Here is a 13,963-nt window from a genome sequence, read left to right on the forward strand (position 1 = left end):
GTTTGAATTACAAAATAACAAAATCGTTTCAGATCACTCATAAATAGGTTAAATATTTTAAAATAAGTTTGCTAGTGATAAGTGTTTTAAATCTTCATTAATTCAAAAATTATAAACCGATATTTTCTAAATTAGGGACTGCTAGTTTGTAGGTAGGGAAAAAGGTAGGTTATATGATGAAAAACATTTGATATCCATCAACCCATATAATTGTTCATAATTTTAGAATAAAGAATCATATCCTTCTAAAATAGCCCATTTAAATTCTAAAATTTGTGTGGAAATGCAAAAGACCCCAAATAGCCAAAGTAAACCTGAGAAAGAAGAACAGAGCTGGAGATACGCTCCTGACTTCAGACTATACTACAAAGCTAAGTCATCAAAACAGTCTATCACTGCACAAAAACAGACTCATAGATGAATGGAACAAAATAAAGAGCCCAAAAGTAAATGCATGCACTTATGGTCAATTAATCTAGGACAAAAGAGGCAAGAATATACAATGAGGAAAAGACAAGTCTCTTCAATAAGTGGTGTGGGAAAAATGAATAGCTACATGTAAAAGAATGAAATTAGAACATATTCTCACACCATATACACAAATAAACTCAAAATGGATTAAAGACCAGAAGCCATAAAACTCCTAGAAGAAAACATAGGCAGAACACTCTTTAACCTGAATCATAGCACTATTTTTTGGATCTAAGGCAAAGAAAACAAACACAAAAATAAACAAATGGGACCCAATCAAACATAAAAGCTTTTGTATAGCAAAGGAAACCATCAACAAAACAAAAAGACAACCTACTGAATGGGAGAAAATATTTGCAGATATGACCAATAAGGGGTTAATATCCAAAACATAGAAACAGCTCATTCAACTCAACATCAATAAAAACAAACAACCTGATTAAAATATGGGCAGAAGACCTAAACAGATTTTTCCATAGAAGACATATAGATGGCCAACAGACACTAATCATCAGAGAAATGCAAATCAAAACCACATTGAAATATCACCTCACACCTGTCAGAATGGCTATCATCAAAAAGACCACAAATAAATGTTGGTGAGCATGTGGAGAAAAGAGAACCCTCATACACTGTTGGTGAGAGTGTAAATTGGTGCAACCACTATGGAAAACAGTATGGAGTTTCCTCAAAAACTAAAGATAAAGCTACCATATGATCAAGCAATTCCACTCTTGGGTTTATATCTGAAGAAAGTGAAAACACTAATTCAAAAAGATACATGCACCCCAATGTTCATAGCAGCATCATTTACAATAGCCAAAATATGGAAACAACCTAAGTGTCCATCAACAGATAAATGGGTAAAGAAGATGTGGTATACACATACAGTGAAGTACTACTCAGCCATAAAAATAGGATGAAAGTTTACCATTTGCAACAACATGGATGTACTTGGAGGGTATTATGCTCAGTAAAATAAGTCAGACAGAGAAAGACAAATACCGTATGTTATCATTTGTATGTGGAATCTAAAAAATAAACTAATGAATATAACAAAACAGAAACAGACTCACGGATATAGAGAACAAACTAGTGGTTACCGGGGAGAGAGGGAAGAGGGGGTATTAAGATAGGGGTATTAAGAGGTACAGACTACTATGTACAGTACATAAATTGCAAAGATATATTATACAACACAGGGAATATGGCCAATATTTTATAATAACTTTAAATGGAGTATAATTTACAAAAAATTTTTGAATCACTATGTTGTGCACCTGAAACTAATATAATCAAATATACTTCAATTTTTTTAATGTTTAATTAAAAAGTAAAATAAAATGGCCCATTTATTCAGTTTTTGTGATACTAAGAAAGACCTGGAAAGATATGGCCCCTCTGACATAAATTGGCATCAGCAAATCATTTACATGTATGCTATTTACTATTTTAAACTTCTGGAAATCTACATAAAGTACATGTTTACTGTGCTTCATGAACTATCATTCACTGTCTTAACATCTTAACAAATGATAATTGCTTGACATTTTTTATATTAATTTTGTTTACCTAGCATCATGTCCTGTTAGCTACATTCTACAAAATACTTGGAATCTACTAATATCAGGTCATCATTTTTAACCTTATTATAATCTCAATGTGATTGAAGCACCTGGTTGTGTTTATATGATGCATTGTAACATTCTGCAAATCTGGGACCACTGCTGACCTTTAATTCTTTCCTTGTTCAGCTCAACTCCCTCTCACACTCATTATTTATCCCATCCCATGACCTTTTAGATTACACTTTCTACCCTGTCCCCATCCTCTTCGTCATTTGAACCTTTTAAATGCCCTCACTGAACTCTAGCTTTTTCCAGACAACCCTTCGTAAACACCCCATCTCAATTTGTGGGAAGAACAGTCAGCCTGTTTTATGTTTCCCGGTACACCTTCTGATGTTATATCATCATCATCTCTCTTAAACCCATGCCATCTGATTAGGTCATCACTGGCTATAATCATAACTTCCACTTTCCTGGATGAATCATCGCTTTCTTTCCCCTGGCCCTGTCTCTTGAACATCTATAGATGTTCTTCAAAGCCCATATTGATAATGCATCCAATGTCTCTCAGTTCAGTGGCTTCTCAGAGCTCTAAAACCCTCCATTTCTATTTGAGCTACTCAACAACATGACCACACCTTGGATCAACTCTTGAAAATGAAGCAATTCTTTCCAACAAGTTTCTTCTCTTTCCCCTTATACATCTGAAATTCATCCCTTTATATGTTTTTTACCCTCATCCTAACCTTTACTCACTTTACCCCTTTTGTTTCCCCACTCCATTAGCTTCTTTTTGATGTCATTTGCATTTAGAACCTATGGTCAGTCTAGTATTCCTCATCCCTTGACTTTGCTGTGCCGATGTGGTTCACTCACCCACTTTTTCTTTCTCTACAATAGTTCCACGTGTCTAAATAGTTCTAAATTTTTGCTTGAAAAAATGCAGTGTAGTTATTTGAACTTTTTATAATGGCATCTTTTTTTTCTGTTAGAGTGTTTCAATTTTCAAATTAGGAACCCTTACTGACCACATATACTGTCAACTGCCTGACTTTAACTGGACCTCTCTGCTTCTCAATATAATCTATTATAGCCCTTCTATTCATGTGTTCCAAATGTTTTCCATATTCCAAGGGCTTAAATCTAACATCCCTTCTCAGGATATGACCTTGCCTCCTACTTTACTAGAAAAGAATAGAATCCATCTGCCAAATTCTCTCATCCATCTTCTCTACATCAAAATGTTGTGTCTATGCTACATCCCCACTTCTTATTCTAGCAAAGAGAGGTTTATAGATTATTTTAAATTTTCTGTGCAGACCTCCAAGTTTTTCTTCAACTATCTTTTCTACCCTCTTGACTCAATAGTATGTGTTTTCCTTTTCAGGGCTGACCTACCTCACCTAGAGCCTTCTTTAGCAATTGAACTCTCCTTTCCTCACTCCCACTCTCCTCCATTTACCATTTCGCCCCCTCTAGTTCATTTTTGGTCAGCAGATTATTAAATCAGAAACTGTGAAAATCTGAGATTTTACCCTACTTGAAAGCTGACAGGTTAGCCTGCCACAGTTTTATAATACATATACCAACAGAAAACAGAAGACCCATGGGTCAGAGAAAAAGACCATTTATAACTCATGGCAAAAAACAAAAAGCAACCAAAGCAATGTTTTGAATCAAGCGCCCAAGCCCAATTCCTGTAAGGCAACACAGTGAGAGCCAGATGTTACCTGTGTATGCAGCAAAGTATGTTGCAGGAGAGAAACCCCAAAATGAGGAAGACAGACAGACCTTATCTTTACTCTGGAATGTAAGCAAATCTTCACCAAGGAGAGAGAAGAAGATTTTACTCCCCTGGAATATCTCCAGGGAGGGAAATGTTCTCTATATTATACCAGTCAGGAGACAGATCTTCCCTCTGACCCTAAGGTAGACACTATCTCTAATTTTCAAGGATGTTTGCTGTGCAAACCCCTTGCATAGTAGAAAACCTGGCATGCAGAAACCTGCAATATTCCAATACATGATTTCCAATACAAATTTTCCTTTTCTTATCTCCTGTCTTCAAATATATCTCATATAGACTGTGCTCACTGCCTTTTTCATCTTACTTCCTTGTATTTTTTCCTGTCATTCCACTGAAAACTATTCTCTTCAAGATACCTCAATCAAATGGTTGTTTCTTAATTATTCTTGACTTTTTGCAGAATTTAACAATGGCTGAACTTTCTTCCTTTCACCTCTGAACTACTCCACTGCTGTGACTAGTCTGATTCTTAAGTCTGTGTCCTTTGCTCATCTCTCTTTTCTTCACTTTTTGGGCTTTTTCATTTTGACTATTAAATGTGAACATATCACAGGTTGATTTCTCATTCTACATTTGCTCCCCCAAATATATTCTACTTTGAGTTGCAGCTGTCCCCTCTGTAGGTGATTGTGATTTACTTCTTATATTCCAAAACTCACCTGCCATCTCTGTTTCTGCCTATATCTAATAAATTTTAAAACTAAGAATCAATTCTATGACCTGACTTTTTAAAATTGTTGTCAGTGGGACTTTCATTCTATCAGTTCTTTAGATTCAAAACCTGAGAATGAGATTGCGTGGACTCACTCAAATGCAACAGTCTTTTAACTGGAATTCTTTATGCCATTCTAATCCATTGTCTACACTGTCACCTAAGAAATCACTTGAGCAAAAATCATATTACAGAGTTTGTGGGAGTTAAGGTCTAATCCTTTGACATTTTTATACAAGGTCTCTGTGATCAGACGACTGCTTTCCCCTTCAGTTTCTGCTTGTGCTGTATTTCCCATACACACCCATACCACAACATGCCAAAGTACTTGCTTTGACCTAAATTCACTGCTCATTTATGCAAACATTTTCTGAACCTACTGTGAACCAGGTATCTTGCTGGGCACTGGGGCTATACATATGAGTAAGTTACAGTCTCTCTTAAGAAGGGAATAAAAATGTAAACAAATGCCATAAAGTATGATTTGTAATGCAGGGATACAGAGTGGTTTCCCTCTTCCTAAGGCACTTAAGGTGACAACGTAAAAAATGACATAGAGTAAGTTATTGAAGGATGAGTTGGAATTTGCTTTATGACCATGAAATCATATTTCAGGTGAAGTAAAAGCATGTACAGAGGCATGGAGATGTGAAATTAAACCCCTTATTTGAAAGTTGTAAATAATTCAGAATGAGCAGACCATAAGATTGAAGATGGGGATAAAAGGATATAATGATGGGAAGGTGGAACTAGGTGATAAAAGACCTTTTCTGTATCAAAGGAGTATGGGCTTTTTCCTGGAATAGTATGATCAGATTTACTTTTTTAAAAGAAGGTGTTCCATCATAGTAATAATTTATTCAGGCAAGAATGATAGATGCTAAAACTAGCGTATGGAAGTTTGACGAATAAAAGATATTTACTAGTCTCTGAATACCTCTCCACATGATACTCATTACAGTGGGAAAAACAGTAACTTAACCATGGAGAAACCTGGTAGATACCATCTTAACCAATGATCAAAGTTAACCTCACAATAATGGGACAAATCAACATCATGAACCTCATGATATAATGCACTGAGAAGAATGCAGCACCATCATTTCTGTGGCATTCCTACCAAAATGCAAATTCTGAATCTAATCATGAGGAAACATCTGATAAACCCAGTGAGAAGCATTCTACAAAACCACTGGTCTGAACTCTTTAAAACTGAATATCATGAAAGACAAAGGGGAAAAATGACAATTAAGGGATTAAGTATACATGAGATCTATGTGTAATGTATAATCTTGGATTTTTCCCTCCCATAAATGGCATTTTGGGGACCAAATGGCAAAATCTGAGTAAGGTCTGAAGATTAGATAATAGTATTTTATCAGTATCAATTTTATGATTTTTATAATCATACTGGTTATATAAGAGAATTTCTTTTTTAAGGAAATATACATTGAAATATTTAGAGGTAAAGGGACATCACATATGCAACTTACTCTCAAATGATTTTTTAAATCATATATAAAACATGTTCACGTATAGGACATGTTTATAGCAGCATTATTCACAGTATCCAAAAGGTAGAAGCTGCTCAGGTGAACATCAGTGGATGAATGTTTAAACAAAATTTGATATACACATAAAATGGAATATTATTCAGCCTTAAAAGGAAGGAAATTCTGACACATCTACATGTGTGATATCATGGATAAACCTTGAAGTCATTATGCTGAGTGAAGTAAGCCAGTCACAAAGGGACAAATATTGTATAATTTCCCTTATACGAGGTACTTAGAGTAGCCAAATTCATAGAGACAGAAATTAGAATGGTGGTTGCCAGAGGCTGTAGGGGAGAGGAATAAGCAGTTATTGTTAGATGGATACAGAGTTTCAATTTGGGAGGATGAAAAAGTTTCGGAGATAGATGGTGGTGATGGTTACACAACAGTGTGAATGTACTCAGTGCAATGAAACTGTATACTTAAAAACTAGTTAAATTGTAGTTTTATGTCATATATATTTTAGTACAACTTTTAGGTAAAAATAAAACATGTAGAGAGGCGAGAATAAAGGAAAAATAGCAAAATGAATAGTTATCTTCTAAAGATACAGATGGAGTTAAGAATGGAAGCAGAGAGACCAATTAAAAAGCTATATAGTAGTAAAGACAAAAAAAAACAGATGTATCTGAGGATGATTTAAGTGGTACAATTTGAGATTAATAGGGTAGTATTTTAAAATCCTCTATCACATCTAGCTTGTTAACCAAAATACAATAGATATGAGTAGAAGCACAGGCTGCTATCTCTGCTTGAGCCTTTACCTGTCTAACACTCATTTATCCTTCATAACTTGACTCAAATGTGACTTCTCTAAGTCCTGCCTGCCTGACCCTTTACACAGTCTCTCCTCTTTCCCCTTACCTCTCACCATTTCCTGCACTGTATTAGTCTATCCCCCTTCTTAGCTGTTGTGGTAGCATCTTTTGCATTGACATAATGTTTCAAAATAGTTGGTTTATCTCTTTCTTCCATATACTGAGCTCCTTGAGGGCAGAAACAGTTACTGTATGTATGAATCCATGGTACCCTTCATAGTGTGTGCTCAGTAACTGTTTGAATGGAATCAGTAAGTTATTGAGTACTTACACTCTTTTCCTTTATAATGTTCTGTACTTGCCTCTTTCTTTCCAGGCCCTCCCAACCCCCGCTCAAAGTTCATACTCTATTTCAGTAGTCTTGTAATTAGTCTTTTTACTTCTAGTCTGAAGTTTCTCTGCAGTTGCCTTACGTTGATGCCAGATTAATGAAATTCTGTGATTTGGAGTGCTTACATAAAAACCCTCCATATCTTCCCATTATCTAAATAATAAAGTCCATATTCACCAGTTAGGAATTGAGACCTTCCACAGAATGTTTTCAGAAGTTACCATGTTTATTCAAATTCTACTTAACCTACCTGCTTAACTTTATTCATCAAATATTTGAGGACCTGCCTTTTGCAAGGCTTTATGAAGAAAGTAAGTTCACTAAATATGATCTCATCGTTGTGTTCATTTTTTTTTCCCTTCTTTCTTTTTACTATTTTATTTCATCTTAGGGGTAAATAATATTGGAAGAACACTCACCCATATTCATATTTAAGTAAGTTGTTCCATTTTAAGACAAAACATGAGTGATATAATGAAGTTTAGAATAGGTGGCAAGCCATCCTGCCCATTGTCTGGCTTATTTGCAAAACAGAAACAGACTCACAGATGTACAGAATGACCTTATGGTTACCAAGGGGAAGGGTAGCAGGGAGGGATAGTTAGGGAGTTTGGGATTGATATGTACACACTGCTATATTTAAAATGGGTAACCAACAAGGACCTACTGTATAGCACAGGGAACTCTGATTGATATTCTGTAATTATCTAAATGGGAAAAGAATTTGAAAAAGAATAGATACATGTATATGTATAACTGAATCACTTTGCTGTACGTACACCTGAAACTAATACAACATTGTTAATCAACTATACTCCAATGTAAAAAATAAGTTCAATAAATGTTTAAACTGAATTAATTTTGTTTAAAAATATAGAAATTTAGGGGCTTCCCTGGTGGCACAGTGGTTGAGAGTCCGCCTGCCGATGCAGGGGACACGGGTTCGTGCCCCAGTCTGGGAAGATCCCACATGCCGCGGAACGGCTAGGCCCGTGAGCCGTGGCCGCTGAACCTGTGCATCCGGAGCCTGTGCTCCGCAACGGGAGAGGCCACAACAGTGAGAGGCCTGCGTGCCGCAAAAAAAAAAAAAAAATATATATATATATATATATATATATATATATATATATAGAAATTTAAGATTTTACCATAGAAAGTTATTAATTTCTTATATTAAACCTTTGGAAATCTGCCTATTTTTTCTTCAGCATAGTTCAACTGTTAACTTTTGAGTTTTACTTGCTATCTATTATTATTTGTTGTATCACTTTGAAACACAAAATCAAAACAAATTTAAGAATACTATATTACACGTGTTTTCAAAACTTTCTTTCTGTACTCTCTTTATAGGTTATATGTAAAGTCAGATGTGCAACTGAACTTGACAAACACAAGTAAGTTTCATGAGTAGCAAGATCTATATTTTGTTTCACAGTACACTTCCCAAGGTAGAAGGGCTTTGTAGTTGAGGCTGCCTTAGCAGTTTTATAGATCAAGTAGTTAGATTAGTTTATAGGAAGTGAATTGAGTAATCCGATCGTTCCCCTTCAGCAGTATTGCTGCAAACACCTTTTTTTGCTGCTCTGTCACTGGCCCACTTCAGATGTCAGATGTTTTAGTACTGTTTCATAGGGTCCACAAATACTCAAGATAGATTATGCTGTTTAGAGTAAGAATATATAGTACAGTTCCATGAAATAAGTAATATTTCAGTACTGATTCACCTCAAAAATGAGATTGCTAAACCTGGGAATCAGAAGACTTGGGTTTCAGACCAATTCTCCCACAAACCTGCCAGCTATGCAACTCATCTAACGTCTTGGTGCTTTGTTTCCTAAACTACTATAATCCTCTGGATGCATGGATAATTTCAAGATCCATTTTGGGTTTCAAAGTATATAATTATTATTTTTATTATTTAATCTGAAGGAATATTAAGATCTAAACTTCTCAAACTAAAATCTTTGTACTTTGCATGTATACTTAATAAAGATTGCTTGTTACAGATTACACATTACCTTCAATTTTTCCTTGTGTAAATTACTCCCAAAGGCAAACAACATTTTATGATTCCCACTATTGAAAGTGACCAAAATGGAAGATATTAGAATGGCAAATAAGTTTCTAGATCATGTTAATTTGGGGTATAAATGTATTTGAACTAGGATTACTTTCATACAGGAAGCTGTTCCAGCTACTTGATACAGACAGCCACACCTTACCTGAAGAGTTTAAAAATTAGAGGTGGTCCAATTTTTCTTAGGGGGAAGTGGTTAAGCATTTTACTTTGGGAGTAGTTCTGTATGCATAGTAAATATGCAACTTTATAAGAAGATGAGGTATTGATGAGTGTGTGAAACTCTACATATATTGTCCCTATGTTCCTCTTTAGTCTTGTTTGAAAGAAATGTTTGCTATAGATAATCAGATGTTCATAAAACTGAACATTGTTTAAAACACATTTCCCTTACCTCTTAAAGTTAATATTAGTGATCAATTTAAATTTATATACTGTATATTAATTTTCCAAGCAAATTATAAAAACCTGATAATTCTTAGAATGGAAAGGTCAATGAAAATGTGCTCAGCAGTTACAAAAATGAAAAATTCAGGATTACTTGAATTAATGTTAAAATAGTCCAATATTATTCTTCCTGGTAGAGACAACTGAATTCAAGTCCACATGAGATTATTTTTAAATTAGTGCTTTAGAATCTCATGCCATTTTTAAATGGCTTAGATACTAATTTCATAATGGCAAAAATATCCCAAGTAACTCTAAGTAATTATTAAATTTGTATTAAATTAAATTACAAGCAGTTTAAACTGAAGGAACTATTGTACTTAAAGTAAGTACACACGAATTCAGTATTAAGTTTAATTTCTCATTAGTTTTATAAACATCTAATAAACTCATTTTTTTCTTTCAGAATTCTGTTGCATTTGGGCTTTATATTGGCAAGCCTTCTCTTTTTAGTGGTGAACTTGACTTGTGCAATGCTAGTCCACGGAGATGTCCCAGAAAATCAGTTGAAATGGACTGTGTTTGTTCGAGCATTAATTAACGATAGCCTGTTTATTCTTTGTGCCATCTCTTTAGTTAGTTACATATGCAAAATTACAAAAATGTCATCAGCAAATGTCTACCTCGAATCAAAGGTAAGTATATTTCTTAAATTTATACTTGAAAATCTAACTTCAAATCTTCATCCTATGAACCATATTTTAATGGAAATTTTATAATTCTTCAGAAAGCATTCTGAATGTCAGGTACATTTTTGAGCATGAAAGAATGATCACAAGAAATTAAAAGGTATTCAAAACTTAGCCCTTACTAAACAATGTTTTTTTTAAAAAAAAAGAAGCTCATGATGAGCATATTGTATTTTCTATGACTTATATCCTCTACACTGGAGGCTAATTAAATGATATAAACCAGAATTTATACGAATGTATCACAAATAGTCTAATATACAAAGCCATACTAACAAGATTTCATCAGTAAGGGTGACAGTATTGTCATTAAACAAATTTACCACATCATGTCTATTTGTATTTGGGTTAGCAATGTTAAGATGTCATATTGGTAAAGGGGTGTTTATTTGTATAAAGGTTTAGAAAATGTTACTTCACCCCATAATATGAAGTCCCTATGACATTTGAAACAGCTAGTCATGTGACTAAATTTATAAATGCCTTGCTTCTCCCTTTCCTTATACTTTGGGTCAGTAAACAAAAGCCAGTGTTAACCTATTAACAGAAAACCCTGAATGTTTCTACTGTTGTTGATTGACAATGTGGTTGAGTGATGAATCAGTGTCCCAGTGTATGTATGGCATGGGATGTGGGGTGTAGATGTATGGATATTGGCTCATAGCCCATCGCAGGCTGAGTTCCTCATCTATGCTTCCAGAGTGGTGTTGGGCTCGTTGGGCTTATGCATACATACAAGCTTGCTTTAATGTGGCATCATTGCCTATTCACTGAAGATAAACAAGATAGTGTCTTAAACAGAACAGTCTTCTGAAATATTTTTAGACTTCTATATTGTTATTATCCTTAATATAGTCCTACTAAAGTTAATTAAATGCATGGTAATTAACTTGTCCTTTAAGTTTATGTGGAGATGTTACCTTTATTTTTTAAACATGTATCAGTAGAAATATAAATATAGAAATAAAAATAGAAATAGAGGAGAGAGACAGATAGACAGACAGACTTACTTTCAACCCATTAATCTCACCCAGAAAATTATTTTATTCAACTTCTAAATTTTACTTCCTAAAAGTTAAATATTTTAGCTAACTCTGGCTTCAGTTTCAGTGTTAAGAATAATACACTCACTGTTGTTGTGGTGCATAACCTTTTGGTGTAGCAACAGCATCTTTTCATAGTGTGATAACATCACCATAGAATCCATACCTCTTGTTGTCTAGTGATAAAGCATACACAGATGTGGTTGAATTTAAAGGGCTTCTTTTCTGAATACCTAGCAACTTTCTAAGTTTGGTTTTACTCACTCTGATATAGAAAATTCTCTGAATAGAGTTAATTTGCCAGTCTCAGGAGGGAAGTTCATCTGATAACTCCTCCAGAATTATTTCACATACCTTTCCCTCGCTATCATATGAAAGGTATTAAATTTAAAAGGTACATGGATTCAGAATTCTCTAGGAACACTACAGAGAAACATGTTCAAATACATACCTATAAAGGTAAATATAATATGAGATATTAGATTATTTGTAATATATGTTCCATAGTTCTTGGTCTTCCTAAATTAGGTTATAAACTTCTTTATTCAAATAGTACGTCATCTTGCTTTCACCTTCTCTTTGTAAAATCACTAGGCTCATTTTTGTGTTTTGACTTCTATAACAACATATAGTCATGGCCATTTCTTTTATTCAATCAACAAACGTCTGTTGAGCATTTATATCCTCCACTTTCAAACTGACCTTGTTTCTTGCTATCTCTCAGAGAGTTTCCTTAAAGTTCAGACTTCAGTCTGTTTTTCTCTTTATTCTTCCTTCCTTCTTCTACATATTTGGTGATAATGAGATCCTCCATGATTTGTCTCAACCAATCTTACCTACCTTATTTCTAAATGGCACACAGTATGCTTCCCTGTCTGTATATCCTTAGGCCGTTTCATCTTCCAGGAATGTTTTTCCCTCCCAGTGCTCTATTCCTGTTTGTCCTTATCTTACCCAACTTTAAAGGCATAACTCTAATGTTACCCCCTTTTTTTTTTTTTTTTTTTTGTGGTACGCGGGCTTCTCACTGCTGTGGCCTCTCCCGTTGCGGAGCACAGGCTCCGGACGCGCAGGCTCAGCGGCCATGGCTCACGGACCCAGCTGCTCCGCGGTATGGGGATCTTCCCGGACCGGGGCACGAACCCGTGTTCCCCTGCATCGGCAGCAGACTCTCAACCACTGTGCCACCAGGGAAACCCTACCCCTTTTTATGACCTCAATTTGGTCCCTTCTCCTCCATCTCCAGAATAAAATTTAGAAATAACTCTCTATCTGAATTCTTTTAAATTTAATTTTATACTTTTAGCAACTAGAACAATGCTGTGATTTGGGTCTTTTTCAAAGTAGCAACTCTAACTTGCGTTTTAAATATTAGTTATTGTCAATTTGAATAGTTTATTTCTGCTCTTTCATTTTTTAATTTTTGTTACTTTTTTCCATATCTATGTTCTTATATAGATACTTAATTTATTATTTTGTAAACTAATAAAGGTATTAAGAGCAATATGTTTTCTCAAGTACTGCCTTGGCAGCTTTCCATAATATCGTTATATTATAGCAACATTCTTATTTAACAACAAAAAAAGAAAATTTTCCATTTGGATTCCAGCCATGTCTCAAGTACTACATATTTACACATCAGTGCGAATTACACATTATCTCTACATATAGATAGATACTATCTCTACACTCCCTTTGGTGGAAAGTCTGAAATTCAGATATCTGTCCTCTTCAGGCCCCCTAACCTCCATAAGAAATTATCAGTTTTACCTTCTGCTTGATTGTCCATGCATATGAATGTGGCCTACTAAACAATGTAGAATTTCTGTACTCCAGGTTCTTGTTAGAAAAAATTTACTATCAACTGTTAAATTCAAAGGCTTAATTGCTGGAAAAATTACCTGAAGTATGTACAGTCTGTCCATTTCCCTGTCTATTCCATATCTTCTCCTCTGCCCAATCCAGTTCATTACAGAATTGTATTCTGAGACTACATTGTACCCTGGATAGAATTGTCTTTCCCAACATATACTGTGACATTATGCTTTGGCCTACATCAAGAAATATGTATGAAATTCTTGTAAGAAACATTTATCTTAAAGTCTCTACTGTATTATGTTCTTAAGGATATTGTCCACACAATCAATGTTCCCTAGAAAAGATCTTTTCCTCCAATTCAGTACTAGGTAAAACATTATTGATTAAATTCTTCTTTTCCCTGGCTACTATGTTGTTCAGAGGCAAATATGTGACTCACCTTTATATCAATCGTAGATGACCTTATGATACTCATTTTTGGTTCTGGGTCTACCTCTAGTTTCATCTCACTTTCTTACCCCCACCCCCGCACATTCCTATGTTTATTTTTTATTCTGTGTGTATCTCTGTAACTACTTCAAATTCTCTTTTGCAATGAGGGTGATATAAATAAAAAATGGGATTGG

The 13,963-nt window shown here is 34.7% G+C and overlaps 1 protein-coding gene across 1 annotated transcript in view; it reads left to right on the forward strand.

The window, feature by feature from the left end:
- GPR137C (G protein-coupled receptor 137C) overlaps window positions 1-13,963 on the forward strand; it is a gene marked incomplete at both ends in the record, with an annotated part of 52,513 nt that overhangs the window by 21,742 nt on the left and 16,808 nt on the right. Inside the window, 2 exon segments of the mRNA XM_079698930.1 lie at window positions 8,614-8,657; window positions 10,194-10,422. Of these exon segments, the coding sequence (XP_079555056.1) occupies window positions 8,614-8,657; window positions 10,194-10,422 (273 nt within the window).

This window comes from Hyperoodon ampullatus, assembly GCF_949752795.1.
Source record: "Hyperoodon ampullatus genome assembly, chromosome: 3".
In the NCBI taxonomy this organism is placed as follows: domain Eukaryota; kingdom Metazoa; phylum Chordata; class Mammalia; order Artiodactyla; family Ziphiidae; genus Hyperoodon; species Hyperoodon ampullatus.